Below are 26,970 nucleotides of genomic sequence, written 5' to 3'. Positions count from 1 at the left end.
TATCCTGCTACTTTACCAGATTCATTGATTAGCTCTAGTAGTTTTCTGGTAGCATCTTTAGGATTCTCTATGTATAGTATCATGTCATCTGCAAACAGTGACAGCTTTACTTCTTCTTTTCCGATTTGGATTCCTTTTATTTCTTTTTCTTCTCTGATTGCTGTGGCTAAAACTTCCAAAACTATGTTGAATAAGTGTAGAATTTTAATTGCAGAGCGTCTCTCTGTGAGAGAGCAGCTCGGGAGAAAAAAAACAAGTTCACTCAGAGGTCAAGAGAACTGTATTTGCAAGGCAAGACTGGGCCAGTGGCTTGTTTTTCCCAAAGAACAGGCTCAGCAAGAAGAGCAGGTTCATATAAATGGTTTCCACCTGTGGGTTGGTAACCGCTTCTCCCCATAAGACTAGTCTTCTTGCCTCCTGTTTCCGTGACTGGTAGAAGCAGAGGGTTGGAACACCCCCAGCTACCCACAGCCCCCCACTCCCTAATAACTGTACCTCCTGGCCCTTCCTCTCTGCAGCCCCAATACCCCCAGTACCACGGCATCAGATTCTATGGATTTGGGGCCAGGGTTTTCTAGCATCTGTCCCTTTTCTTTCTAGTCCCGTTGCCACTAGTCCCAATTAGGCCCTTGTGACTTCTCCCTAATCAATGCTGTTAGATCAATCTTTCTGAAACAAGACTCTCTCACTCCTGTGTCTACAAATCATCCGCTTCCCCATTATCTACTGAATCAAATCCAGACACCTTCACCTGATACTCAAAAGCTTTACAGATTTCCCTAAACACAGCTTTTTAGCCCCTTCCTCTCTCATGGCCAGCCCTACATGTGCCAAGCTGCCATCCTCTGTCTAACCCAGGCACAGTCTCACCTTCACGTGTGACCTTTGCTTTGCCTGGAAAAACTTACTAAGCATATCTTGTGTTTGTTTGATATTTCCTAGTTTTCAAAGTGGTTTCACTTACCTTATTCCATTGGAAAATTGTAATTACTAAGCAGGGCAGATAGCAGATTAGAAAATATTGGCTCTGAGCAGGCCTAGAGCCTGAGGTTCCACAGCCGAGAGGCAGGCCTAGGAGCCAGATCTTGAAATTCCCTCTCTCCACAGGTCTGGGTTGCTTTTCTCTCTCCTTCTTCTGCCTTTCCTCTGGCTCCCTCCAGTTTCTACTTGTCGAGTTCTGCGTTTTTTCCAAGTCCAGCTCAAATCCACTAGCTCCATGAACTCTTCCAAAATAACCCGTAAGAGTCAATGGCTCTCTCTTCCGTACACTCTTACAGCTCCTCACTCAACTACCCTGGCACTTAAAGCAATTAGGTGAAAAGGCCTGAGAGTTCCAGGATAAGGGTTTGAGGCCAGCATAGATCAAGGTTTCAAGTCTTTTTGATTAGCATTTCCTAATCCTAATTATATCACAAAGTAGTGTATACACACACACACACACACACACACACCCCTGAAACAAGTTTCATGATACAGTATTTCTAATGCTGCAATGCATTATCATATTTTCTCTAGTCTATTTTTTTTTTTTTTTATTAAAAAGTACTCGTTAGGAACCCACTAAATTGATTTTGAGGACTAATGAGTCCTGGTCAGCAGTTTGGAAAACTGATTTAAATTTAATCTGTCCTTTTAAATGGCCTAGACAACATTTTCAAAGATTTGTAAAAGACTGAGCTAGCAAGAGAACTATGTTCATTGGGGGTTTAATCTGCGGTTCTTATCTGGAACACAAACACCTCTCACAAAGGCTAGGCCAGGAAGGAAGGGCCTCAGCTGGAGAGCACCAGCTTCTACTTGCTGGAAGGTCAAGAACAGGGATTTTTTTCCTCAGCTTTATTCAGGTATAGTTGACAAATAAAAATAGTATATATTTAAGATGTACAATGTGATGTTTTGATGTATGTATATATTGTGAAGTGATTACCACAATCAAGCTAATTAACAAATCCATCACCCCATACATTTACATTTTTTTTTTTGGTGGTGGTGAGAACACTTAAGATCTACTCTCTTAGCGCATTTCAAGTATAGAATACAGAATTATTAACTATAATCACCATACTGTACATTAGATCTCCAGAACTTACTCATCCTGCATAACTGAAACTTTGTACCCTTTTACCAACATCTCTTCATTTCCCCCAATTCTGCCCCTGGTAACCACCATTCTCCTCTCTGCTTTTGAGTTAGACTTTTTTGGCTTCCACATGTATGTGAGATTATGCAAGGAGAGGCATTCTTAACGGGCTAATTGATAGAGGAACGGGATGCATCTATTTCACAGTGGATCATCTTCAAAAGAGAGTGCCAGAGATCTGGGGAGAAAGATTTCTCAATAAGGCACATCTGTAGACTGAGAGCAGATTTGTGTGCTCATCATAATCTTGACTAGAGCAGGAAATCAGCTAGAATTTAAAAATAGTAAAAATGTAATAAAATTTTTTGTTTTTATCTGCATAGTGAGTCTGAGGGCCTTCAGTCCTATAAACCTGTCAATGAAGTTAGTATCATTTCAACTTTATGAAGCACTTGACGTTTGCAAAGTGCTTGTACAATTACCAATTACCATAATGTTCATCTTCCGAACACTGCAGTTCAGAGAGGCCTGAGGACTTCAGACTGAGAGTAAAAATTTTTTAAAAAAAAGTAAAGGAAAAAGAATTGGTCAAGCTAAAGACCAGGCTTCTGGGCTTATGCTGCTAGAGCTGTTCAAGATGTGGTGTACCTGCTTCGGAGTAGGGTCCCCTCTTCCTGCAGTGTATGCAGCCAGCCTTGGCATGCTGCTCTTGGAAGCTCCAAGCATGATCTGCGTCTACATGAAGCAGTGGGGGAAAGGCAAAGGGCTTGGCACCTGCAACCCACGTGCTCCTGGTGCTGAGGGATGTAGGAAGAGGTGTTTGTGACTGCTGGGAAAGGGTAGCGAGGAAAGGGACGAAGGAGTTACGGACTTTCCTGTTCCAGCTATTAAAGGCTGTATGTATAAGCTGGAAATCAGCTCTGGCTATGTTTACAAGCAACAGGTCAGTGAAACTCAGCACACTGGTGTACTTCCAGGAATTCCAAGGAAATGGCTTTAAGGAATGTCAAAGGCAATGCTTTGAGGATGTGTCTGTTTCCTCTGGAGAAAGGTTAGCTCTCCTGTGCTTCTTCCCCTCCATTTAAAATCATCAGTTACCACTGGCAAGTGGCTGACCCCAGGGCTGAGCGTAGCCTGAGGGCTGGTGGTGTTCTAGTTTATCAGTTTAGGAACAAAAAGCAGCCTTTTCTTTGGAAGTGATTTTTAATCCAACATTTTCTGTTAGATTAGTTCAAACCTCTGTCAGAAGTGCTCCCTTTTCTGACCACGGTTAGGTAACTGCAGTACCAGAAGCTGAGCTGAAAGACTGAGTTGGCTTTTGAACCAGAAAACCTCCTGGTAGACCCTAATAGTTCCACCACCGGATTTTCCTTAGTGGAAGTTAAAAAAAAAATCAATCTCTTAATGAAACGATACCTTTCTATGTTAATACGTTTGTGTTTCGAAACACATATTGAGCGTTCCCAAATGTTTTTCAAAGGAGAATGAGAACATTCCTGTCCTCATTTTTATCCACATAGAAAACGGGTGGGTGATTTTGAGAGCAACTGTCCAGAATCATCCTAAGTTTATTGTTCTCTCAGTCGCCCCCTTCCACACAGCCACGAGTTCTCTTCATTATAACAAGCAGGACTGTGTGACTCCGTGCTTAAAGCGCGGCATTGGTATCCTGCTGTCAATAAGATAAAATCCATTTTCTTGACTGTGACACACGTGGTGCAGCCCAATCTGTCCACATGAGAACTCTTTAGTTTCACCTCCCACTGATCTAGCTGCACTGAATCTCTTACCATTTTCCAAATACCTCACACCCTCTTTGTGTCTCTGCCTGAGCTGTTTTATTGCCAAAATGCCATTCACATCCTCAGCCCAGTTCCTTACGGATTCTTACTTTTTTTCTCCACCTGGTTTCTAAGTTACTTCTGTGTGGCTTCTCTGATTCTCCAAAGCTGGTGAGTGCGTTGGCTACACCCGCCTCTGGCTTCCGTAATGCTTTTTGCTCATAACTTTTATATAGTTCTTAGTGCATTGGTGGCTGCTGTCTCTACCTCGTTAGGTTACTTGCATCTTGAGGGCAACCACCATTTCTTATTTATCTCTGTGACTTCAGAAGCCAGAAGACATGCTCATATTTTTTTTCTAGGAAAGAAGTATTAAAACTAAAGTCAGTTCAAACAATTAAAGAAAATTTAAGCAAAATACTTGTTTTCTTCCAGGAGAAATATTAAAATTAAATGTAATTCTGGAAACATTAAATGTGTAGGTACCTGATAAATGACTGTCAGACAGACGAATCAGATTTGCCACAGAAAGGAAACTTTAAAGGCTCTAGCCTGTGACACGCTGCCCTACCTTTAGCCATCTGAGTGACCAAAACAAAGAAATAAAATTAATACCAGTGGGAGAGAATTCTGATTGCGCTAGGTGTAGGGAATAAGAGTCTCCTCCTTTGCTTCAAAGGCTAACACTATAGTTCTCTGGAGACCACCTGCTTTCTCTCCTCCCAATTCTGTGCCTTACGGGCAGCCTTACTCAGGCTTCTTTGAGGTATTCGTGCCACACTTGTCATGGGACCATCCTCCATGGTATCCCATCCACGCAGAATGCTCTTCTTCACTTCCCATTGTTTAATTTCATGTTAGGAAATCCCAGTCCCTCCATGGACTCTTTCCCACATGATGAGAAGAACAGTAGTGATTTCTCCTGTAATCCCTTCTCCCATTCACCGCCAGCGCACGTACCTCTTTGCCTGCTCTTATTTATGCGCTGGTGTGACATACGTTGAGAAGGGGTTATCACCATCCACCTTGTGGAGTGAACTTTAATTAGGGTGGGGTCCTGTCTGCCCACATGCCTTGTGCTGTGTCTACCACAGCTTCACAATCAGACAAGGGCTGAGTACTGCTGTCCACGAGATAGACTTGGCCTCTGTCTCCCTGTCAGGTGAGAATATGTGAGACGAGCAGCCAAGGCTCATGCTGCTAAGGTGTCTCTGGTAGCTCCTGAATTTGTTGGCAGCCTGTAAATGCCTTGTCTCCTACGGTTGAGAAGGAATGACCGAGTAGCAATTAAAGACAATTTAAGCAAAATACTCTTTTTTTCCCATGGGGAAGAAATATTGAAACTAAATTCAAAACTGGCAACATTAAGGTAATACACATGTTTTTGTCAGTCTTAACATTATTTCCTTCTCCTTTATTTCTAATAAAATGATTCAGTATGTACTGACTTGGAAATCTTCAAATGTTAACATCACACTGCTAATGACAAAACATGATGGCTTCACCTGAAAGGCGCAATTAAAAGATTTCCTTTATCACAAGAATGTACAAGAGGAATAATTATCATCCAAGGCTTGTATTGCTTCCATCGTTGGACAGGAAAATTGTTGCACTTTTCTATCAAGCGAAAATCGCTTTCTGTGGTGTAGTTTCCAGAAAAATACTATGGGACGAAGTACTGTAACTTAGGAAAATTGTAAATGAAACGATCACATGTGCAGAACAGGGGACACAAGGAAGTGCTGAACACCCAGCTACTTCCATCTACTCAAGATCAAATCAGAAGAATTGTGTCTGATTTATAGCCTGAGTGGAATCTTTTGTTTCTGGAGACTGAAGACTTGCTTATGGTATTAAAATATGGCTGTTACAACAAAAAATTATTACAAGCATACAAGACCAGGGATATTTTGGTCACTCAGAAATAATAAATGACAATGAATACCAAATACATTACAGGATGCTGCCCTTTAAGAGAAGCAGACATCAACAGGTAATAATGACAATAATAAAGCTCACATTTTTGAGCACTTATCTGAGTGCTTTAACTCATTTAATGCTCAAAACAAACCTATGACGTAGGGACTTGTATTATCCCCATTTTGCAGCTGAGAGACTGAGGCACGGAGAGGGTAAATAACTTTCCTAAAATTACACAACTAGCAAGTGGGTAGGCTACAGTAGAAAATCAATAAATCCTGACCACTGAGCCAGATTTCCCTCTATTTGATGAAAACCAATAGTGGAATGTCTAAGTGTATCTTTCTTTATACCATAGTCATTTCCTGAAAAGACATCTGTAAGTCAGAAACTCCAAAACAGAACCAGATTGGAATGTAAGCTCTGTGAGGATTTGTCAACAGCTGTATCCCTACAGCCTAGTATAGTACATGGCCCATGGTAGCCTCTTGATAAACATGCGATGAATACGTGAATAAGTAGAGAAAAGAGGAGAATCTAATACAGTGCTTTGCAATGAGAAAGTGCTCAACAGATATTTTAAATTGGATTTAAAGGAATTTGTTTTATGAATCCATTCGAGAAGAGGAGGATTCACCTTCTGATATCCTGTTTGTGTAAATCCAGATTTTCATATTGTTTGCTTACAGTGAAGATGAAATGAGAAAGCATTCTCATTTAAGAGAAATATTATTAAAACTTTTACAGGGGAAAAGGCAAAACAGATCAGGGATGCCCAAACTCTTGTAGAATCCTAGGATTATTGTAGAGAACCCAGTTATCATCCTGGGATCCACAACTTTTCCCATTCATAGACAGCAGAGTATCTAACATGTTTGGGCAACAATTCACAGTGTCATGCTTGTAGTCACTTGTCAGGACTCCAGAAGAGTTTAAGGCCAGTTATGGAATATTTCAACATATTTAGGCCACAGGGTCTTAAGAAAATTACACTATTTAACTGTTTTAAACATGTTCTGGCTCTGAGAGATAAGTGAACAAGTTACCATCAGTAGGAAGCTGTTTTAATAACTAGCCACATTTTCCAATGGATTTAGCCAAAACAGAAGATAATATTTCTTGTTCCCATTATATGGAAGAAGAAATCATGGAAGACCCAAGTTATGACCTGAACAACAGACAGCTCATGTTTCCAGGCACTGATACCACCCCCTACATTGGTTCTCACCAAACAGTCAAGGAATATAAGGATACAGGAAGCTAGTGTTTTCTTTTAGTGAATTTTTTTTTTTTTTTTGTGATACGCGGGCCTCTCACCGCTGTGGCCTCTCCCGTTGCGGAGCACAGGCTCAGCGGCCATGGCTCACGGGCCCAGCCGCTCCGCGGCATGTGGGATCCTCCTGGACCGGGGCACAAACCCGTGTCCCATGCATCGGCAGGCGGACTCTCAACCACTGCGCCACCAGGGAAGCCCTCTTTTAGTGAATTTTAATTTCATTTCACTTAGGTGCTAAGTCAATGGCTGTCTACAAGATCTTTCTACACTAGCATTTGTCAGGACAAGGATGACCAAAAGTCAAGCTGCATACCCAATGGATTAACCATCTGGGTGGGAGTGCTGGCTGCACTACTGCCCCATACAAGCTCAGCTCCTCCCTATAGCCAGCTTCCCAGGAGGGAAGCAGTTATAATGCCATGTACATCCTCACGTGGGATACTACTGGGGTTGTTATTTAGAGAGAGTCTTCAGAAAGCTGGTTGCTTATGTTTGTTTCAAATATTTTGAAATGTTGGTGCTTTCTGAGACCGCTTGTGGAGTTATCTGGTTACATTTTGCAAGGGAGGGTTACAAATTATTTTAATTCATGGCTCCCTAAAGAGTTCCCCCATTAAACTCTGGTGAAGCAAATGTCTCTCTTTCCTACACTAAGGGCCACCTGTCATTTCAAGGGGCTCTGGGGTCATGACTCATTTGAATGAATCAAATAAGCAAGACTTCATGAGAGTCAACCATGCCTACCTTGTTTGCTGTTGGCCTCAGTACCTCCTGTATTGCTTGGCACATAGTAGTTACTCAATAAATTGAACAAAAGGCATCTTACTTACATCCTCTGCTATCCCTCTGGCTTTCTACTTAAAGTAAAACACACCCTGCCTCCAGACTGGTAAAGATTTTGATGAGCCACCCAAGAAGCTATAACGTCAAACTATCAATTGTATGCCAGGCACACTTAACAGTAAGAGCATCACACACATATTAATGCCACCAGAGCTCACTGGATGGACTACTTGAACCAGGACCCGTGGATTCTTCAGGTGGACACAGCCCACTCTTTGTTGATTACAAATGCTGCCTCCAAGTCCATCACTGACCTTGGGTGTGCCTTTTCCCTCCTTTGGCCTCAGCTGCCTCATCGATAAAACAGGAATCACAGAGCTAACATTCCTTGTTCCTCTGAGAGTTTTTTGCTAAGTGAACTCAAGTCATTCACAAGGCCACAGTACCAACCCAATAAATAATTCACAGATGCTTCAGCTAGTCAGAATAAGAAAAAACTGCAATGCAGTGATCATCATTTAAAATGGAAATTGCTGCTCACAATATTCATACCTAGGATTTAAAATAAGCATGACTGTATGGGATATAATGAATTCTGTCAAGTTTTAGGAGGAAAAGCGTTCTTTTCCCTTCTTGTTTTTTGTTGTTGTTGTTGTTGTTGTTGTTTAAAGACTACAATGCCATTACATTTAAATCCATTAAATACTTGTTTCCAAGGATCATTTTGAATGATCCTGATGTTCCCGTTTATTTTTCCTGGAATGCAGTCTGTCACACTTTGGAACAGGAAGGGGTCTGGCATCTGCCACTTTCCTTGCCAGACTTTTTAATGGAAAACTCAAGAGCTGCAACATCTACACATCTGCCACGGGCCTTTCATTTTCTTGGTAACATCTCAGTGCACAATTCATTTCAAGCCAGTGATGGGAAGGAAGTCTCCATCCATGTGACTTAGTAATTCTGTTACCGTGTCAACTTGCCAATCCATTGTTATCTTTGTGCTATCTTTACACTTGTGTAAAATGTTGGCAACCACAGGATAACGCCTTATTTTCAGTTGATGTTGGCGTACAGGAAGCGCTTAAAATGATTTTAGGCTGCCCTTTTTATTTTGGAAGAAGTCATTCTTATCCTCTGTCATTCACATTTGTAGAACTAATATATACACATGCTTAAGGGGAGAGATGATAAATGATAGAATGGATAGAGACTGTAGAAAGTAGACAGTCCAGAAGCATCGTTAGTCACCTACGAATGAGGCAACCTACGATTCCTACACCAGCTGCAACACTGTGAATCCAAGCAAACAGTTGTATCTGATGTCTTAAAATCTGAATAAGGGGGCATCAATTTCTGTTTCTAACCTTCTCATTATAAGAGATTGTTAGTGAGGATGATAGGTGGCTCTAAATTCTGATTTCTGTATACAAATAAAATCAACACACAATCGGTGAGATAAGATACAGTCACCCAGACAGAGAATGGCTTCTAAGCCAGAGCCAGGCTTGAATATATGAGATCAGGTGTACGAATTAAACCTAAGGAAGGATGGACCAACCATAGCAAGGAGGTCAGTGAGGCAAGAGGGATCCAACTCTGCCGTGGTGGTCGTCCCTGCCCAGGGAGAGGGACCCTGCAGCTGGGGGAGGGCTGGGTGTCCACCCGGGGTGTGCCTTTTGGTGCCGAAGGGCAGCCTGGATGAAGAACACTAAGATTATCCCCCTCTGCCTTGCTCTGCCTTCAGACTCACTTAGCAACCCTCAGATAATTAATTGGATTTTTCTGCTACATCAACGTTTTAGAGTAAATGTGCCCTGGATAGAAAATATTGCTTTCTTGCTTGATTCATTCATTCAGTGAATATTTACTGAGTGTCCACTATATGCCAAACAGTGTTCTATGCTTTGATTACAGATCCCAATGCCTGTCCGCAGGAAGCATACATCCTGGTTGGGGGAGAATATGATAACAAATGCATAAAGTACATACAGTGTCCGATGGTGATAAGCATAATGGTGACACACGAAGCGGGGAAGGGGAGAGGAAGTGCTCCTGTTGGCTCGGCGAATTTAAATAGGGAGCCAGGAAAGCCTCACTGCCAAGCTGGATGAAAGAGGTGAAGGAGGGAGGCCTGCGAATGTCTGGGAGAAGAGCATCCCAAGCAGGGGGAAGAGGAAACTGCGAAGGCCCTGAAGCAGGAATGTGCTTGGTGTATCTCAGGAAGGCCGGGGCGCTGGAGCAGGGTGAGCCAGAGGGCAAGAGGAAGAGAAGGGGCCGGAGGGACACTGGGGGCCAGACTGCGACTTGACCCTTCTAAGGGCTGGGAAAGAATATCCCTCCCCGTGAGGATACATAGGATGAGTTAGGAATTTGATGTCTGCTTTCTACTTGTGCCTCCCTGAGCTTGGCTAGAGTGCATCCATTTCTATGAAACTAAACCATTCTCGGAGTCTTTGGCACATTGAACTTTCTGCCTTTGAAAAGTTGAGAACGTGATTCAGAAACTTGGAGACTCCTCTATGGTGGTGTTCTTAGGGTGACCGACCAGGACCCCCTAACCTTATCACCTCCTGTATCTTCAACAGATGTTTGGGATGTGAACTCTGTATGACATAATGTAAGCAGTCATAACAGTCATTGCTTTCATAGTGACATTCTGGATGTATGGAAATGGGGTATTTGTGTAGATAAGAGCTATCATGGACATAGAGTTGTCAGTGAGAGAGTTCATTTAAGTATATTTATGGATTTTATCGTTATGTAATGCCTTTCTTTGTCATTACAGTCTTTGTTGTGAAGTGTTTTGAAGTCTATTTTTTTTTTTTTTTTTGGCCGCATCGTGCAGCATGTGGGATCTTAGTTCCCTGACCAGGCATCGAGTCCAAGCCCCCTGCAAGGGGAACGCAGGGTCCTAACCACTGGACCGCCGCGTAAGTCCCTAATTTAGATTTTGACAGATCTGGGCTTGGATCATGGAATTGACACTAGCTATGGAAACTTAAGAAAGTGATTTAAGTTCTTGGCGACTTTGTTTCTTCCATCTCAAAGAGAGTCTTTGTGAGAATGAAACCGAAAGGGTGGTTATTAGGATTAAACGAAAGAATGTTCTCGATGGCAAAGCACGGGTGCTCAGTAACAAGTTTCCCTTTCTCATCGCCCCCTTCTCAGTTTCAGCTTTGCACCACAAGACTCAGAATTGCTGCCCACAGGGAATCATAATGAAATCTTAACTAATCGTCAATTTTGGCACCGTAGGCTTCTGGCAACGTTCTTGAACAGGAGAGCACAGGCTGGTTTGTTTTGTTTGTTTGTTTGTTTGTTTTATTTGTTGCGGTGCATGGGCTTCTCATTGCAGTGGCTTCTCTTGTTGCTGAGCATGGGCTCTAGGCGCGCGGGCCTCAGTAGTTGTGGCTGGCAGGCTCTAGAGCGCAGGATCAGTAGTTGTGGCGCACGGGCTTAGTTGCTCTGCGGCATGTGGGATCTTCCCGGACCAGGGCTCGAACCCGTGTCCCCTGCATTGGCAGGTGGATTCTTAACCACTGCGCCACCAGGGAAGCCCGCACAGGCTGTTTTGTCAGAGGCCAAGACAATCAGCAGTCCATTTGTGTGGTACTATACCCTTGGACCCACCCTCTTACAGAGCTGTGGAGGTGACATGAAATTATAACGTAAAGCACTCAACACGGTACTTGGCCATGGTTCATCCTTATGGAATGTTAATTTTTATTATTTTTATTTTTCTGTAGCTTTTGGAAATTTTTTATGGGAATGCATATGTATTAATTATGCTATGAAAAAAAGAAAACAAAACTATATGAGCAATAGTGACTTGTTTTATTGATACCGATGGTGAGTTAAGAGCATCTTTGTATCCTTGGGTCTGAATATTGGGCATAAGCTCAATGTGAATTGAGTACTGTGACACTTCGTTTTACATGTTTACTTGACTAGGCTACCTCGTTATTCAATCAGACCCTAAGCTAGGTGTTCCTGTGAAGGTATTTTCTCGGCGTGGTTAGCATCTACAGTCAGTTGGCTTTAAGGAAATGATCCTCAATAAGGTGGGTGGGCCTCATCTGATCAGTTGAGTGGACTTAAGAGCAAAACTGAGCCTTCCCTGAGGAAGAAGAAGTTTTGTCTTAAGATTGCAGCATCTCAGCTCCTACTGGAGAGTTTCTAGACTGAGAGCCTGCCCTACACATTCTGAACTTGCCACCTTCACAATCACATAAGCCAATCCCTTGAAGTAAACCTATGTGTATGTGTATTATATGTATATGTATGTATGCATGTGTGTGTGTGTGTGTACTCCTGACTGGTTCTGTGTCTGCTTCTCTGGAGAATCCTGACTTACAAAGGTGCACATGAAGTCTCATTTATTCTTCTTTTTCTTTTGTCGGTAATTCTTTATGATGCTTCATTTGCATGATGCAATTTTACTAAAATGAAACTTGAACAGCTCCAAACTGCATAATCCATTTCTTTCAGCCTCACAGTTTCTTTTTGGCCTCAGCCAGGCAATCTGACCCCGGAGTTGGGGGGATCGTCCCTACATTGACAGCAGCTGGCATGGTCTACCCGTGAGGTGCATGGGGCACATCGCCTGGGTTCTAGGTGGACAACAGGATGAAGATAAACGCCAAGGGGATAATTTGGCTCTAAAAATATGGATAAATCAAGAGTTTACAGAGTGGAAACTGGTTGGTTTGCTACACTCTGGGTATGAATTCAGAGCATAACTAGGATATAAAAACTCTGTTGTCTAAGTGAAAATATATTTATGCAGTGATGGTAGCCCTGCAATTTCTAGGATGAATGCACAGGAGGACAAATTACCATGAGAAGAGATATTACTGAGAGTGTAAGTCTGCTTTCATTTTTTGCTAGTTTGTCCATAATCATATGGAAATAACCCCCCGGTGAAATGTGAGGCAAAAACTATGACATCATCTGAATTTAGTGTCACTGCTCTAAACTAAAAATTTGGGTGGATTCCTACTTCCATTTTCTTGTCTCTAAGTTATCTTTTCCATTTTGCTCCTTTTCTTCATTATAAAGCATTCCTTACAACACTGTCAGAATTTGAACAAAAACATCTTTTAACTAATTTCTGATTTGCCATTTTGTGATATTGTGATTTATAATAAGAAATAGAAATTTGGTCTTCTTCCCCAGTTTTGGCAGAGAGCTCCTAAAACCCTTGAATTTCCTAAGTGATGAAAGCAAAAAGGCATCCTTCTGTTATATTAATGGATGACGTTTGGACCCCAACTAAGGTTGGGTGCTGGATGCCAGGAGAACCCACCATGTGATTAGAGGGTTGGAACTTTCAGTTCTCGCCCTCACCACCTCTGGGGAAGAGGAGAGAGGCTGGAGATGGAGTTCAATCACCAATGGTTAATAATTCATCAGTTGTGCCTATGCAATGAAGCCTCCACAAAACCCCAAAAGGATGGAGTTTAGGAGAATTTCCAGGTTGGTGAACAGGTGGAGATTCGGGGAGAGTGGTGCACTCAGAGACGGCATGGAAGCTCCATGTCCTTTCCCCGTACCTTGCCCTATGCACCTCCTTCATCTGGCTGTTCCTGAGTTGTATCCTTTTATAATAAACCAATGATCTAGTAAGTAATGAGGTCTTTGAGCAAATTAATCAAACCCAAGGAGAAGGTCACGGGAACCTCCAACATGTAGCCGATAGCTCAGAAGCATAGGTAACAACCTGGGCTTGTGACTGGCGTCTGAAGTGGTGGTGGTAGGGGCACCACTACTGAGACTGGGACTACTGGGACTGAGCCCTTACCTGTGAGATCTGACACTGTCTCCAGGGACACAGTGTCAGAATTGAGTTGTAGGACACTGACCTGGCACATTGCTTGGATGGGTGGGAAGCCCCCCTTCCACAAGTTGGAAATCGGGTCCTGGAACCCCAAAAGACACTTTCTTACTGTACATCTTGTCATAGCCAAGCAGCCTTTATATGTACTCTTTAGCCACATTTTTATATAACTTCCTACAAATTTGGTTATCAGATACTTTAAGCAATGGCAGGAGAAAATTGTGTTTCCAGAAGAGAAACAAACTGGAACACAAACCAGCGTAACCTGCTAAGAAATGGCTTCTCTCAGAGAGACCGGTGACTCGTTAATGAGGTACCGGAACCTCCAAGAGGCAGTTAATGGCCAAGACGGGTCACTTTTAGGGTGGCGGCAACCTACACTGTCCATGAAAGCTCAAGATTGAGTGAGGCAAGGTATTTGCCCATAGATAATAGAAGTATGGAAAAGCAAAGCTGTAGCCTCAAAAAGCCTCTACCTTCCACATCTCATTTCATAATTCTTGGAATGTTCTACTTTTTCAGAATTGCTTTCTAATTTTAACCTTGTTTTACTTTTGCTTATCTCTGCAATCTTCAATTGGCTTCTCTTCACTTCACTCTTACTTATTTTTTTTTCTACAGTCATTCCTCGAATTTGCTTTCCTTTCCTTCCTGCTGTGAGTTTCCTGTATTTCTCTTGCTTCTTCTCCCCTTTCCATTTTTACCTCTTCTTCATCTTATTCTTTGAATTTCTTTCCCCTGTTCTTAATTCTTCTTACTTTCCCTCTGATCTGTTGTGGCTTTAATCATTGCTGAGCTGCTTTAAAATCACCCAGTGACTGACATTTTCTCCCTGAAAGGAGAGGGATTTGTGCCTGTGGAAAACTAACTACAAAGACCCAACACATTCAATTTTCAGCACAGTTCTTTCCTTTCTTCTGTGGCGCTTTTGCCTGGGATTAGAGGTGGACCGCTTACTGCAACTCACAATGGCAAAGCCCTTCAGGCCTGACTTCTCAGCTCTGTGAGTCGCATGGCAAGGTGTATCTGAGCCACTATGTTTACACTGATTGCTAGAATTTTAAAATTGCCCGTCACTAGAAAAAGCTTACTCAAGTGTTTCCTGGAAAACAAAGTAGTATTATTTCACAATGTGATTACCAGACTTATTCTTCTCCTTGGACTCTTCGTCCTCCATACCCCCCTCCCCCTTCATTTTTTACAGCATGAAACAAAAACAGACAAATGTGTTCCTGGCAGAAGGGTGAAGGAGCTTTGTCACCCTGGCCGACTCCACCAGAAGTAAGATTTTTACAAAGGGACGAACAGTAAAATTAGTAAAATAGATCAATTTTTCAGGACTCTATGATTTTATCATAGGGCATTAGGAAATAGTAGATTGCCACGAACACACCAAATTCATTTGCCTCTGAGAGATTTCACCTTAGGTCTTTGTAACACTTAAGTATGGACTACACAGCTTTTTATGTTTTGAAATCATTCTTTTGGCTAAATTTGCTCGTGAACTCGCTTTACCTTTCTGTGTTTCTTGAAGAGCAGGGGCGCATACCTCAATGATTAAGTGCTCGAAGTCAGTGTCTGTCATGTAGCAGGACCTGGGAGATTAGCATTATCAAAGGATACTTGTGGTCAAAGCTGTACCACATTCTGAAGAGCCAGGCACTCTCTGTTTTTGTCGTGCTTTTGCCAGAGTTGTTTGCTTCCTAGCGAGAGACAACGGAAAAAGGCATTGGATAAATGATCACTATAAATATTGATATATAATATCAACATTAATAGATAGTATGTCTATAATATTAATATATTTTAACTATAAAAATATGTGTCAAGCCAAATTAAACTTAACCACTTTAAAAAAATCTTTCCAGATACAGGTATTTTCATCTAAATGCTGAACCCGCCGCCCAGCAGATTAGCTCATGGATCTTGCCATATGGGTGAGGTTCTTGTGGCATAGTTCAACGTTTACTTTTTTTCATAATTCCTATTTTATTAAACAGCTAAGAAATGCCACTTTGCTGACACCAGTGAACATGATATTTCTGTCGGATTGCCATTGTGGGAATTTTGCAGTTACTTCTGTCAGATGTGGATGGTATTTATTTATGATTTACCAAAAGGTCAAGACGAAAGGGATAACAGTCTAATAATTGTTAAACTAGTTTTCATTCATTTTATTTTTGATAGATCACTACCAAAGCCTATGGTTAATTCTTGATATCTTTCCGCTTCGATTCTTAAGTTTTTTTTTTGTTTTTCATTTTTTTTTGTGGGACGTGGGCCTCTCACTGTTGTGGCCTCTCCCGTTGCGGAGCACAGGCTCCGGACGCGCAGGCTCAGCGGCCATGGCTCACGGGCCCAGCCGCTCCGCGGCATGTGGGATCTTCCCGGATCTGTGTATCTCATTTTGCATATTAAGAGAATTCCAGACTTCAATCAGTTGTAATTACCTTCATCATTAAAAGCATTTATATCTTAACATGGACTTCATTGTTTTGTTTGGGCCCTTGGTTTCCATGCCCAAATTGTATCAGGAGTTCACAGTCCAGTAATAATGTGAACATTCTCAAGAAATCATGAGGCATGGAAGACAGTGAGAGACCACTGGCTGCTCCAAAGCTAGCCCTTAGTTGAACCCAAGGTGATTTACTTTACTTTGTTTATTTACTTTTTGCCCCTTTCCAGAGTTCCACTGATGGTTAATGATAAATAACTGAACACAAAAGGCTGTATTCTGCTCTCGGAAACACATGTAAAAGCAGATGCTGCAGTTCCATGCCCCACAAACAACAGGGGAATACGAGAATGCTAAGTGTGGTCCCTCCCTTTCTAGGCAGCCATTTATCCTTTGTCTAAAATGCTTGAAGCAGACACTCAACAATAAAATGAAAACCCAAACTGGCAGCCTTTCTCATAGGTTGTTTTAAGATCTCTGATTTGCAACACTGAACAGTTTCCTAAAAGGCGTCCCTTAGTATGCCACTGTTCTACGTGATGTTGATGGAAATTCTGTGCCGATCGTTCAGGAAAGGATGGGTTTGAGAGTGTTAACCAGGTTTGTTATATTCAGAAATTTTTGGAATCTTTCATTTGTAAATGAGCACTGTAAATCTTTGAGAGGGAAGCCTTTCTCAAACTTACCTGGTCATGGACCACATGCCCCATTCCCAAGTCCCACAGTGGGACATCTATGATCTTTTCATGGATGTCAGAGTTTCATAGATCTGTTTTCTGATAGACCCAGAGTGCCACGCCCTGTTGATCTAGAGCTAGAATGTACCCATCGCATTTCCACAGAAGGGAAACCAAGGTGTCCAGTTCAATTTCCATCCTTCCCTGAACCTTTCTCTAGCTATTTCTACCCCAAGAAAGGTGTCAGATTTGCAAAGTCACCGCTATACTTAGTGTTTTCTTCGTCATCTTGCAACATTTGCAAGTTGCTTCTGAGTCACTGTCTCTCAAACAGGTCAGCACGTTGGGGCTCAGCTGGCAGAGTAAAACTGTTATCCCTAAACTAAACTAGGTAGTAAAGCTCTGGGCTAGCCCTGGGGAGTTCTCTCTCTCTTTTCTTTTCCCTTCTTTTCTTTTTTTCTTTTCTTAAGAACAATAAGGAGTTACAAATTTTATCCATCCAGAGGCACAGGTAATTTTGATAGCTGACAATATCTATTGATGACAAGATAGTCATTGAAGAAAATTGATAGAAAGGAGTGTAAGCAAATTCCTGTTTTTTTGTTTGGTTGTTTGTTTCTAAGTTAAGGTGGGCTGTGTAGTGTTGAGCTTGGCTGGCAGTCAGGGCCCAGGATTCTGGCACCCACTCCACAGCAGCCCAGCTGAATGACATTTGTAATAATATTCCCCAGCTATGGAATGCTCATTCATTCCTAGGCAATGTGCTGGTCACATTATCCAGTCACTAACTTTTTCAGTCATTGTTTTTCAATTTTCACAACAAACCCTCAAGGTAGGTTGCATTATACCTATTTTACAGGTGAGGACCTAGAGAGGCCCAGAGAAGGGAAGAGGTGAGTCCAAAGTCACACAGCTAGCAAGCTATAGAGCTGGAATTTGCACATAGGACTAAAGGACTCCAAAGATGATGTTCTTTCTGCTGGGATCTCACTCAGCCTTTGAACTTTGGAAAGCACACACACTGAAGGATAGGCTATTTGGGCTGCAGTTTCCTCGTCTGTAAAATGAATTGAGGAAATTGGATTGGCTGGTCTCTGAGGTCCTAATCATATGGAAAATACTTAACTTCGGGGTTAGAAATTTCTCTAGACTCCTAAATACTGGTTTCAGGGATTTCTCAAGGTCTTGGAAAACCTCCCTGCCTTTCATTCCCTTTTTCCTCTCCTTTTTATTTTATTTCCTGAGGGGAATATATCAGAACTTACAGGCACTCCTGAAAGAGCTTATACTCTATTTCTGGGAAATCTTCCAAGGTTATTTTTTGCCAGCTGATGAGAGCAACACATACTAGGTAGCATTTTGGAAAAAATGTTAACACTTGTAATCTATTTTTCAAACTTTAATTTACTTGGGATACTGGAGATGTTATTCATTTCACTGCTTTGTAGAGAAATGAACTGGGTTCCAATTAGAATGAAACATAGAAAATGTCTTTCCAGGTAACGGAAATACCATGGATGACCCAGCATTGACTTTTCTGCTGATCTGAGATAAAATGTTCAGTGTATGTCTTAAATATCTGTTGGCCCAGTTCTGGATCCATTCATTTATTTCTCTGAAGTTATTGATGACTTAATAACTCGGTTATGAAAGGCCATCAATAAATGAGTAGAAATAAATGAGTTAGTCCACTGTGTGCTCTACTTGTTCACTGGGGGCTGAAGATAAATGTGCCAAGGGAAGGCCAGCCTTTGCAGTCACCCTGGAACAGGGAAGGTATCCGATGAGGCAGCGCAGAGGGCAAGCCCCTGGGAGGGCCCACATGGGCAGAGGACAGCAGGTAGCATCAATTTACCTGGATTATTCTGAAGCAGAGATCAGATCACACCCAAGGACAATGGATATAAGCAGTCATCAGAAGAAGAATCTGGAACTTGGTGATAGTCTCTTTATTGCTAGCGATATGTCTTCTTTTTTGAGCTCTTTGATGCCAGAGGGGCAGTGGCATCCATGTTGGAACAAGCAGAGGATCCAGAAAGTGAAGACCAAGATTTGAGTTCTGACTCTCTACTGTCTACCATTTAATAATAATGATACACTTTCCAGATCTGAGCCTCACGGTTCACAGCTGTAAATGGGAACTGGAGATCCAAGGGCATTGAATGTCAGCTTTTATTTGCCCTTGCTACTTCTGAGAAGCAGAGTGTTTGATATATGTGTAATTTCTGTTTCCTTTATTATCCTCCATTTCTGGGAAAATGTAAAAATGAATGGGGCATTTGATATCTTTCCTTTTCCTCCTTAAACAAGGGAATAGAGCAGAGGTTGGGAAGTGGCTGAGCACAATAAGAAGTGAGTAGTTGTCTTTTAAGTGACCCCTCTAGCACCACCCGAGGGAGGGAGCAACAGGAAAATTAGGAAGGTACTCTTTGTTTTATGCTTATTTGGATCCCTGAGAGAAAACAAAGGCTCTGGCCAGAAATCTTTAAAAAACAGACACTGAAGCAAGAGGGGATTGTTTGCTGTATTAACCTTAATGAAACAGGACTAAGCAGATGTAAATACATTCCTCTATCAATATTCAAATGTGGGGCCTTTGCTAAGTGAACCGGAGGAACTCTGCTCTGGGCTAGTCATATGGGATTGCTCTCACTTCACGGGGAATCAATGGATTAAGAGAGAGAAGATTTTCCTTTCTATTTCTAAGATTTCATATTCAATACTAATGTCAGTGGAGGTTGTACAGAATGATGACAGAGACAGATAATTATCATAACAAATCTGTAGAGTGCCTTATGGGTTCCAGAGCACTTCTTCAAGCAGTAAGTGTGAATGGGATTTGACAGCAGTACTTTTGCCCTGCCATCTCCCAGTGTGGAATGTATTCATGTAATAATTTCAAGTTTATTGCCTTGATTTTCTGATTACCAAGGAGAAGACCGGATTCTCTGTCCCTAAAGAGAACGACTTCTGGATTCTGAAGAAGGGGGACATGATACAAGTGAGTCAATAGGAATTTTTTTTCAAATTTATGTTTTAAAAGGTAAAATTAACTCTTAGCCTCCACATAGAGAGTATTTTGTACAAATATTTTCACCTTCCTCACACTATGATAAATTCATAAACGTTCCCAAGAGGGTATAGTCACAAAATACATGCTTAGGGAGAAAGAATGAAGGAAACTAGATAAGGATGGGTAAAAATGCCAAGAGGAAACGTACACATCACAGATACACTACCAGATGGGCTAAACTCATGGTTTAGCTACCAAAAAAAAAAAAGGTCTGCTTCAAATAACTTTGTCCGTACAAGAGATTCAAGTTAATCCAGGGAAAAATAAATTGTTTGGTTCAGGTAAATATAATATTTTGGTGATTTAAAAATGTATATTCACAAATTCTTTGGTACTTGTCCCTTTAAAAGATGGAGACTAATTTCCCTTCCTATTGAGTGTGGAATGGGGCAGAAGGGAGGTGATATACAAGGCTAAGTCATAAAAAAAACACTGTGGTTTCCTCCTTTCTGTCTGTGTTGAACCACTTGAGGGAAGTTAGTTACCATACTGTGAGGACCCAAGCCACTCTATGGAGAGATCCATGTGGTAAGGATCCGAGTCTCCCTGCCAATAGTCAGTAAGGCACTGAGGCCTCCTGCCAACATGGAAGTGAACCTTTCAGACCCAGTCAAGCCTTCAGATGACTCTAGCTCTGGCTGACATCCTGACTGCAACTGTCATGAGAGACCCTGAGCCAGAAACACTCAGCTAATTTGCTTTCAAATTCCTGACACTTAGAAACTGTGAGATAATAAACGTTTGTTGTTTTAAGCCTCTAAGTTTTGGGATAATTTGTTCAGCAGCAATAGAAGGCTGATACAATTACATATTGGAATTATAAGTTCTAGATGTAAAAGGTACTGGAGTAGAAAATGCACCTTAGAGCAAGAAGATCCTAGCTCATGTTGTCTCCCAGTGACAGTGCCCCAAACCACAAACACCACAGCAAAGATAAGGGTTCTACATTTAGACTTGTGATTTGAGTATACAGTATTATATTTTTGTCTGAAAACAAAACAAAACAATGTTTCCCCCTACAAAACTACTTGCAAAATACATAATGGCTGATAAGAATAACTGGTATCATAAATACATGATAGAATTCAGATATTGGGCAACAGGCAGCAAAGGACAAACGAGGTAAGCCCTATATTCTGCCTGGTGGCCCTTTCCCAATCGTAGTACAAGGAGCTAGAGTCCAAGCAGAGAACAATTCAAGCTGAGAGCAACAGTCTCACTGAGTTGAAGAACTACAAATTGGAGATTGGGTGTTATTGAAGTGGCTGGAATTTTGTTGTTGTTGTTGTCTTGGGAAAGTTACTTTAATTCTTTGAACTTCAATTTCATCATTTATAAAATGGGGTTTATAATATGTATCTCGATTGGTCAAGGTAAATATTAAATGTGATTTTACATATGGCACCTAATTGCTAAATTGAGGCTACCATCTTCCTCCACTTCCTCTTCCTCATTATTATTTCTGTTTTCTAGAGCATGTAATTATAGAATCTATAAATATAGATTCTCTATTCTATTCCATATATATATATGGAATTTAGTCTTAAGCAGTAAAAATGTAGTGGGGAGGGTGTATACTTTTGGGTGTATAAGCCGTAAGTAAAACCAAAATAAATTCAGTGTTGGCCAAGGGAAAACCCAAGATACTTGCTCTGAAATAGTCATTTTATTTTTCTCAAAGTACTATTAGTTACAATAACATAAAAAAACCTTCATCTGGGTCAGGTCAATTTTAGAGCTTACTGTTCTATTTCTGAAATATTTGTTGGTATAGCATGGAATTTACATTCTGTGAGGACAGCTCCAACAGCATGGGGACATAGTATGGAAAAATATTGATAATTGTTAGATCTGAGGAACATATACGTGGGAATCTTTATTCCGTTTTCTATAGGTTTGTTAGCAATATCTAGAAAATATTCACGAGGCAAAATTAAATTTTATTTAATGACTAGATGACCCTACCATCCGCTAATCTCTTTCCCTCTTGAACCTACTTATATTTCCAGCATTTAAGTATCAGTTGTGCAGAAGAACACATACTTGTATTCTTCTCCAAATGAGCTCTTTCAGTTTTAAGGGTGTTTTAAGTTATGGTTTTCTGGGATTTGGCAAACAAATCTTTGCTTACCTGACTCATACCCTCCATACTTTTACAGACACTTTGTTGTATCCCTTCTTAGTGCTAGTCTTTCTGCTGAGAAATCGTAATTCTTTTCATCTCTCTCTGCTCATCGAAGCTGCCCTTCTCTGGACCTTTCTCAGCTCTGCTTTGACTTTCTTGAGCTGTGGTGACCAGAACTTATCCACCCAGGTTACACACAAGCATAAATGACAACCAAAACCAGAATTCAATGAAGGGACTTCTCAAAGCAAAAATAAAAGTGGAAGTTAGCATTAAGAGAGCACAGAGAGAAGCCAGCATAGTGTTCAAAATAAAATTATGTTAGAAAAGATGAAAATTAGCCTCACTGTAACAGTTGGCAGAGTTGGAGGTGGAAGAAAAATGAGTTTTTAAAAAAGTTGATCCCATTACGTTTAAGTTCCAAACCTGCAAGTTTTTGCTGCCATCACACATAGAATGAAATCAAAATCACCACCGTGGCCAGTGATCTGGCCCCTCTCGGTCTCTCCTAATCCACCTGCATTGGCTCCCACCTTGCTCTGGGCTCCAGCCACACTGGCCTTCTAGCTGCGCGTGGAGCGCACCATACCCACTGTGAGGCCAGGGCCTTCATCCTTGCAGTTCCCTCTGGCTGGACTGTTTCCCCCCAGAGCCCACATACACATCTCACTTCTGCACATCGTTCAGGACTCTGGTCAAATGCCACTTCTTCAGAGAGGCCTGCCCTGGCCAGCCATAGCCTCTCCTCCACTGTTCTCCATCCTTGTACCTGCTCTACTGTTCCCATTCTCTTAACATATAGTATGTAGCTGTTTACCTTTTTGTTCCAAGTGTCCCGCATTAGAGCGTAAGCTCTGTGAGGGTGAAGATGAATTGGTAACTGCTGCATCCTCCTCACACTTAGATTTGTGCCTGACATGGGTGGGTTGTATGAATGAATAAACGAATGAACGAATAGACGCACGCACACCAATTAAGAGTGGAAGTTCTAGAACCAGACTGTCTGGGTTTGAATTTCACCGTGTGTCCTTTGGTACGTTATTTAACTTCTCTGTATACAGTTTCCTTATTTAAAATATAAGCATAATAACAGTACTCACTCATAGGTTTATCTTGGAAGATAAATGAGTTAACACAGATAAAGTGCTTAGAACAGTGTTAACAACAAGAGTCAGTGCTCCACAAATATTAGGATGATCATGAAAAAGGGCAAGAAGGGAAAAAGAGAAGCAATTGTGGCAGCCCTTCTTGGGTAGCAGGAATTTTCCACTGAAAGATTAAGGTGGGCGTGGTGCTCCAGCAAGTCTCACCTTCTTTGTAATGTTGGGCTGCCAAGGACACAGAATCAATTACAAGGAAAACTTCTTGCTGGGGCGAGGATGGGGTGGTGGAATTTTGTCTGAGCGTTTTTTTTTTAAATTTAAGAGACCTGAAATCACAACCGTAATACCTTCCATTTCTCAAAGTGGCACATTTGCATAGACTATATATTTAAGGCTTAATACTTGCTTGTGGAACATCCTTTTTAAAGCTTCTGGGCCTGGTATGAGTAAGAGTGTAACACCATTTACACTTTCAAGGTATTACAAGGCGAAAAGGAAAATTGTGACATTGCTGGTTAGTCACAGCCACAAGTTCGTATTTCCCAAAGGTTATTTTACTCTCCAGAAACAGAGAGAAAGGAAATTCCTTCAAAAATATGTACATGTCATTACATATGCTTATTAGTGATTTTGAGAGTATATGATCAGTAATTGCCACAATTATCTGAAAGTTTTAGCTTTTGGCAAGTAAGAGTAAAGTCTTTTTTTCAGAAGTTGACCAGTGCAGAGATTATCCTATTTGTTAATGCAAGACCAATTTAATAAGTGCAAGCTGAGTGGAAAAATGCAATCCTCCTAAGAATTAGGTTTCTGGTCTGTAGTCAGAGCAACAGATGTTGATAATAAGCGAAGAGTTGTCAGGCAAAATGAGGGCCGACAGGTTCTTGACACATAGTTTGGAAAGTACCAAAAAACCCCCTCTGTCCAGGTCAAGTGGCAGCTGCATGGACACTGTGGTTTGTTACTTCTGGCCTAAGCCCACCATTTCCTGTACTTGACATTGAACATAAGAATTATTCCAAGGGTGGGAAAAACCTTTTTCTGAAACGTATTTAGCTCGGTAGTCAACCATCATGAATAAGAACACTTCCAGGACACTTTTTAAAAACAATAGCAGCAGCAGATCAGTAGGAACCATGTAAATTATACCAAGGTTAGTTAGATAGCTCTTTATGTGTCCTCTACAGGAAGCGCCAAGTGAGAAATTGTGGCCTGTGAAGTTCTGTACAGCTTGAGGACAGAGTATAATTTTCCCCTCTAATTATAGGAGTTTAGTATATTACGGGTTATCATTTCCTTTCCCCCCCACCTTTGGTTACCAGAAAGCTTACTTGTGGTTCAACTTTAGCAAGTACATAGGACCTTATGATCTACTTATTCATGATTCTTTTTACTCCTCTGGTTTTGTTCCTGCTTTCATTAATTTTTTTAACTGAGTTTTAAAGTTCTTAAAAAATATTTTACTATTATTTTATCATATGTGGTGGTGTAAGACGCTTCATCAAATCCTTCATGAGATAATATGGTTTGAATGAAATTAATTAAGTTAGGTAGTTTTCATAAATATAATTCTAACAACCTGGAAAAGTAGAGATTATTATCATTCACATTTTACAGTTAGGAAAATTGCGATTCAAAGACGTAAAAAACTTGCCCAAGATCCAAATACCACGTAGTTTTCACTGTACTATGTTGTACTATCTCATTTCTCTAATAACAACAACAACAAAATATTTTCTACTGGTTTAAGTATCTTCAGGTAAGAGTAATTACTAAATTGACGATGGTATGAATGAGCTAAAATAAAGTACATTTAAATTACAAAAGAAAAAAGTTAAGCTAGCAGGTAACCTTACCAATAATTATATGTAATTGTAAAATACTAGGCAGTTAGAGGAAGATGAAGAATTTTCTTTGATGAATTTTCTTATTCTATCACTTTTCTTTTAAAGAAAAAGATACGAGAAGGACGAAATTTAGATAAAAGTTCTGCGTGAAAGTAGGAGAATGGATTAGTTGATCTATATGAGAGAAAATGCTTTGTGAAAATCTGTACCACCAGCCCTTCCGAAGGACTCATTACAGCCCACCAGTGTAAGGAGATGGACGGGCTTTGATCCCCTTTCGAAGGTCACCACTCTGGCCCTAATCCCAGTACGCTGACACCCTGCTGGGCTCAGTCCTGCAGTTAAGTGTCTTTCCTGGGCAATAAAGTCTGTGAAAACAGCACCAGCATGGGCTTGGAACACATGTGACAAAGAAATTCAAAGTACGTATGAGCCAGGATCATTGCCAACTTCATTCTCCAGCCCTTTGTGTAGAGCATAGGATCCTTCCCTCTTTACGTGAACCAGGTAAGCAGCAGTATCTTGCCTGGCGGCACTCACCAGCTGTGCCTCACTGATGGGACTGTAGGAAAAAAACCCATGAAATAAAAGAGAGATGGATCCTCTTCAGATCCAGATATGATCAGGACACAATTCATTAAGCAGCACAGCTTATTTAAGATGTTATTCTATCCTGTCTGTCTACCGGCAATTTCAGCAAGAGGTGCAACATGTCTACACAATTGTTTGCTTTAAGTACTGAGTTAAAAATGACTAAAGCAAAATTGTCAATGACAGGTTTTACTCTGATGTCAGATTCAAGTCCGGAGTTCGCGGAGACTATACTTCCCTTACTCAAGGCGATAGCACGTTGTTCTGAATAATTTTCCCTAAGGATTTTCAGGCTGTGCTTTTGCAGATTTTCAATGTTTCTGTATTTCTGTATACCTGGACCTGATAAATGAGAAGTCATGCAGGAGAAGCAGGCCCATCTGTTGTGTGCCCAACACGCATGGAACATGCATCAAATAAATTTCACTGAGACGACGGCGCTAGCAAGTTGCTGGGCAGGGATTTGAACTCCAGGCTGCCTGATTCCAAGAGCTGTGCTCTTTCTTGCTCCTACACTGCAGTTTCCAGGCTTCCTGCAGCCACTAAGAAGGCACGAGTGTATGCTAGTTCTAAGCACTCTAGAGGCTCTGCAAAGGTTATCGACACCCTGAATCCCTGTGTATTGTATAGTCATCTGACTTATTTTATCTGCGGGGCCAGCCCCTTTAGAATGAGCCTCCTGGCTATGGGACAGAAGATCTCACATCGCTGTACTCTGTGCATTGCTTCTTTGACTTGCCTGGTGTGAAGAGGGCTCTTCCTCCTTCTTGTCCTCATCCAGGTCCACACCAACCCTGTTAAAGAGAACGGAGAACCGGTAAGGGCCTTGCTGCAGATGAGATGAGACCGTCTCTCGTGTCAGATCACCTGAACCAAAGACAATATGAATCAGAGGAAAGGTGTGGCAGAAAACCCTCCTACCTCTCCCTGAATCAAAAGAACTTCACATAGATTTATGGCAAGAGGAGAACCTGTACAGCTGGGCCTCTGCACAGCTGGTGAGATCGGGCACCAACAGCTGTTCCCTGATGCTGTCTCTCCCAGCAAGGGCAGAAGCCTGAGAACCCGGGATAGGAGCGCTCAGGAAAAGACCTCCATGGCCCCCGAAACAGGGATCCTAGAAGGAAGGCCACCGGCTCCTCCTGCAGGACTCACTGACAAAACTGCTCTGGGAATGTGGCGGCCCAGGCTGGAGCAGGCTCCCCCGGACAGAGAAAAAACAGATCCTTTGTCCAGATGCTCAAGGAGGCTTGCAGTAGGGAGTGTCCAGGTTTGTGGGGCCTGAGATTTATACAATTTGGGGGGCTCTCTTTAAGCAAATTAATACAAAAATACAAACACAAAATTAGGGATGGGGGGCTTCCCTGGGGGCGCAGTGGTTGAGAGTCCGCCTGCCGATGCAGGGGACACGGGTTCGTGCCCC

The 26,970-nt window shown here is 41.6% G+C and overlaps 1 protein-coding gene across 1 annotated transcript in view; it reads right to left on the bottom strand.

Annotated features, from left to right (window-relative positions):
• SLC9A9 (solute carrier family 9 member A9) overlaps positions 1–26,970 on the bottom strand; it is a 563,642-nt gene that overhangs the window by 84,855 nt on the left and 451,817 nt on the right. Inside the window, exons 13-14 of the mRNA XM_024131833.3 lie at positions 26,287–26,341; positions 15,300–15,379 (exon numbers count right to left, since the gene is read on the bottom strand). Of these exons, the coding sequence (XP_023987601.1) occupies positions 15,300–15,379; positions 26,287–26,341 (135 nt within the window). The remainder of the gene's footprint in view (positions 1–15,299; positions 15,380–26,286; positions 26,342–26,970) is intronic.

This window comes from Physeter macrocephalus, chromosome 1 (genome assembly GCF_002837175.3).
Source record: "Physeter macrocephalus isolate SW-GA chromosome 1, ASM283717v5, whole genome shotgun sequence".
NCBI lineage: Eukaryota > Metazoa > Chordata > Mammalia > Artiodactyla > Physeteridae > Physeter > Physeter macrocephalus.
The sequence above is the reverse complement of the archived record's forward strand: the minus strand, read 5'-3'. Positions and strand labels throughout refer to the sequence as shown.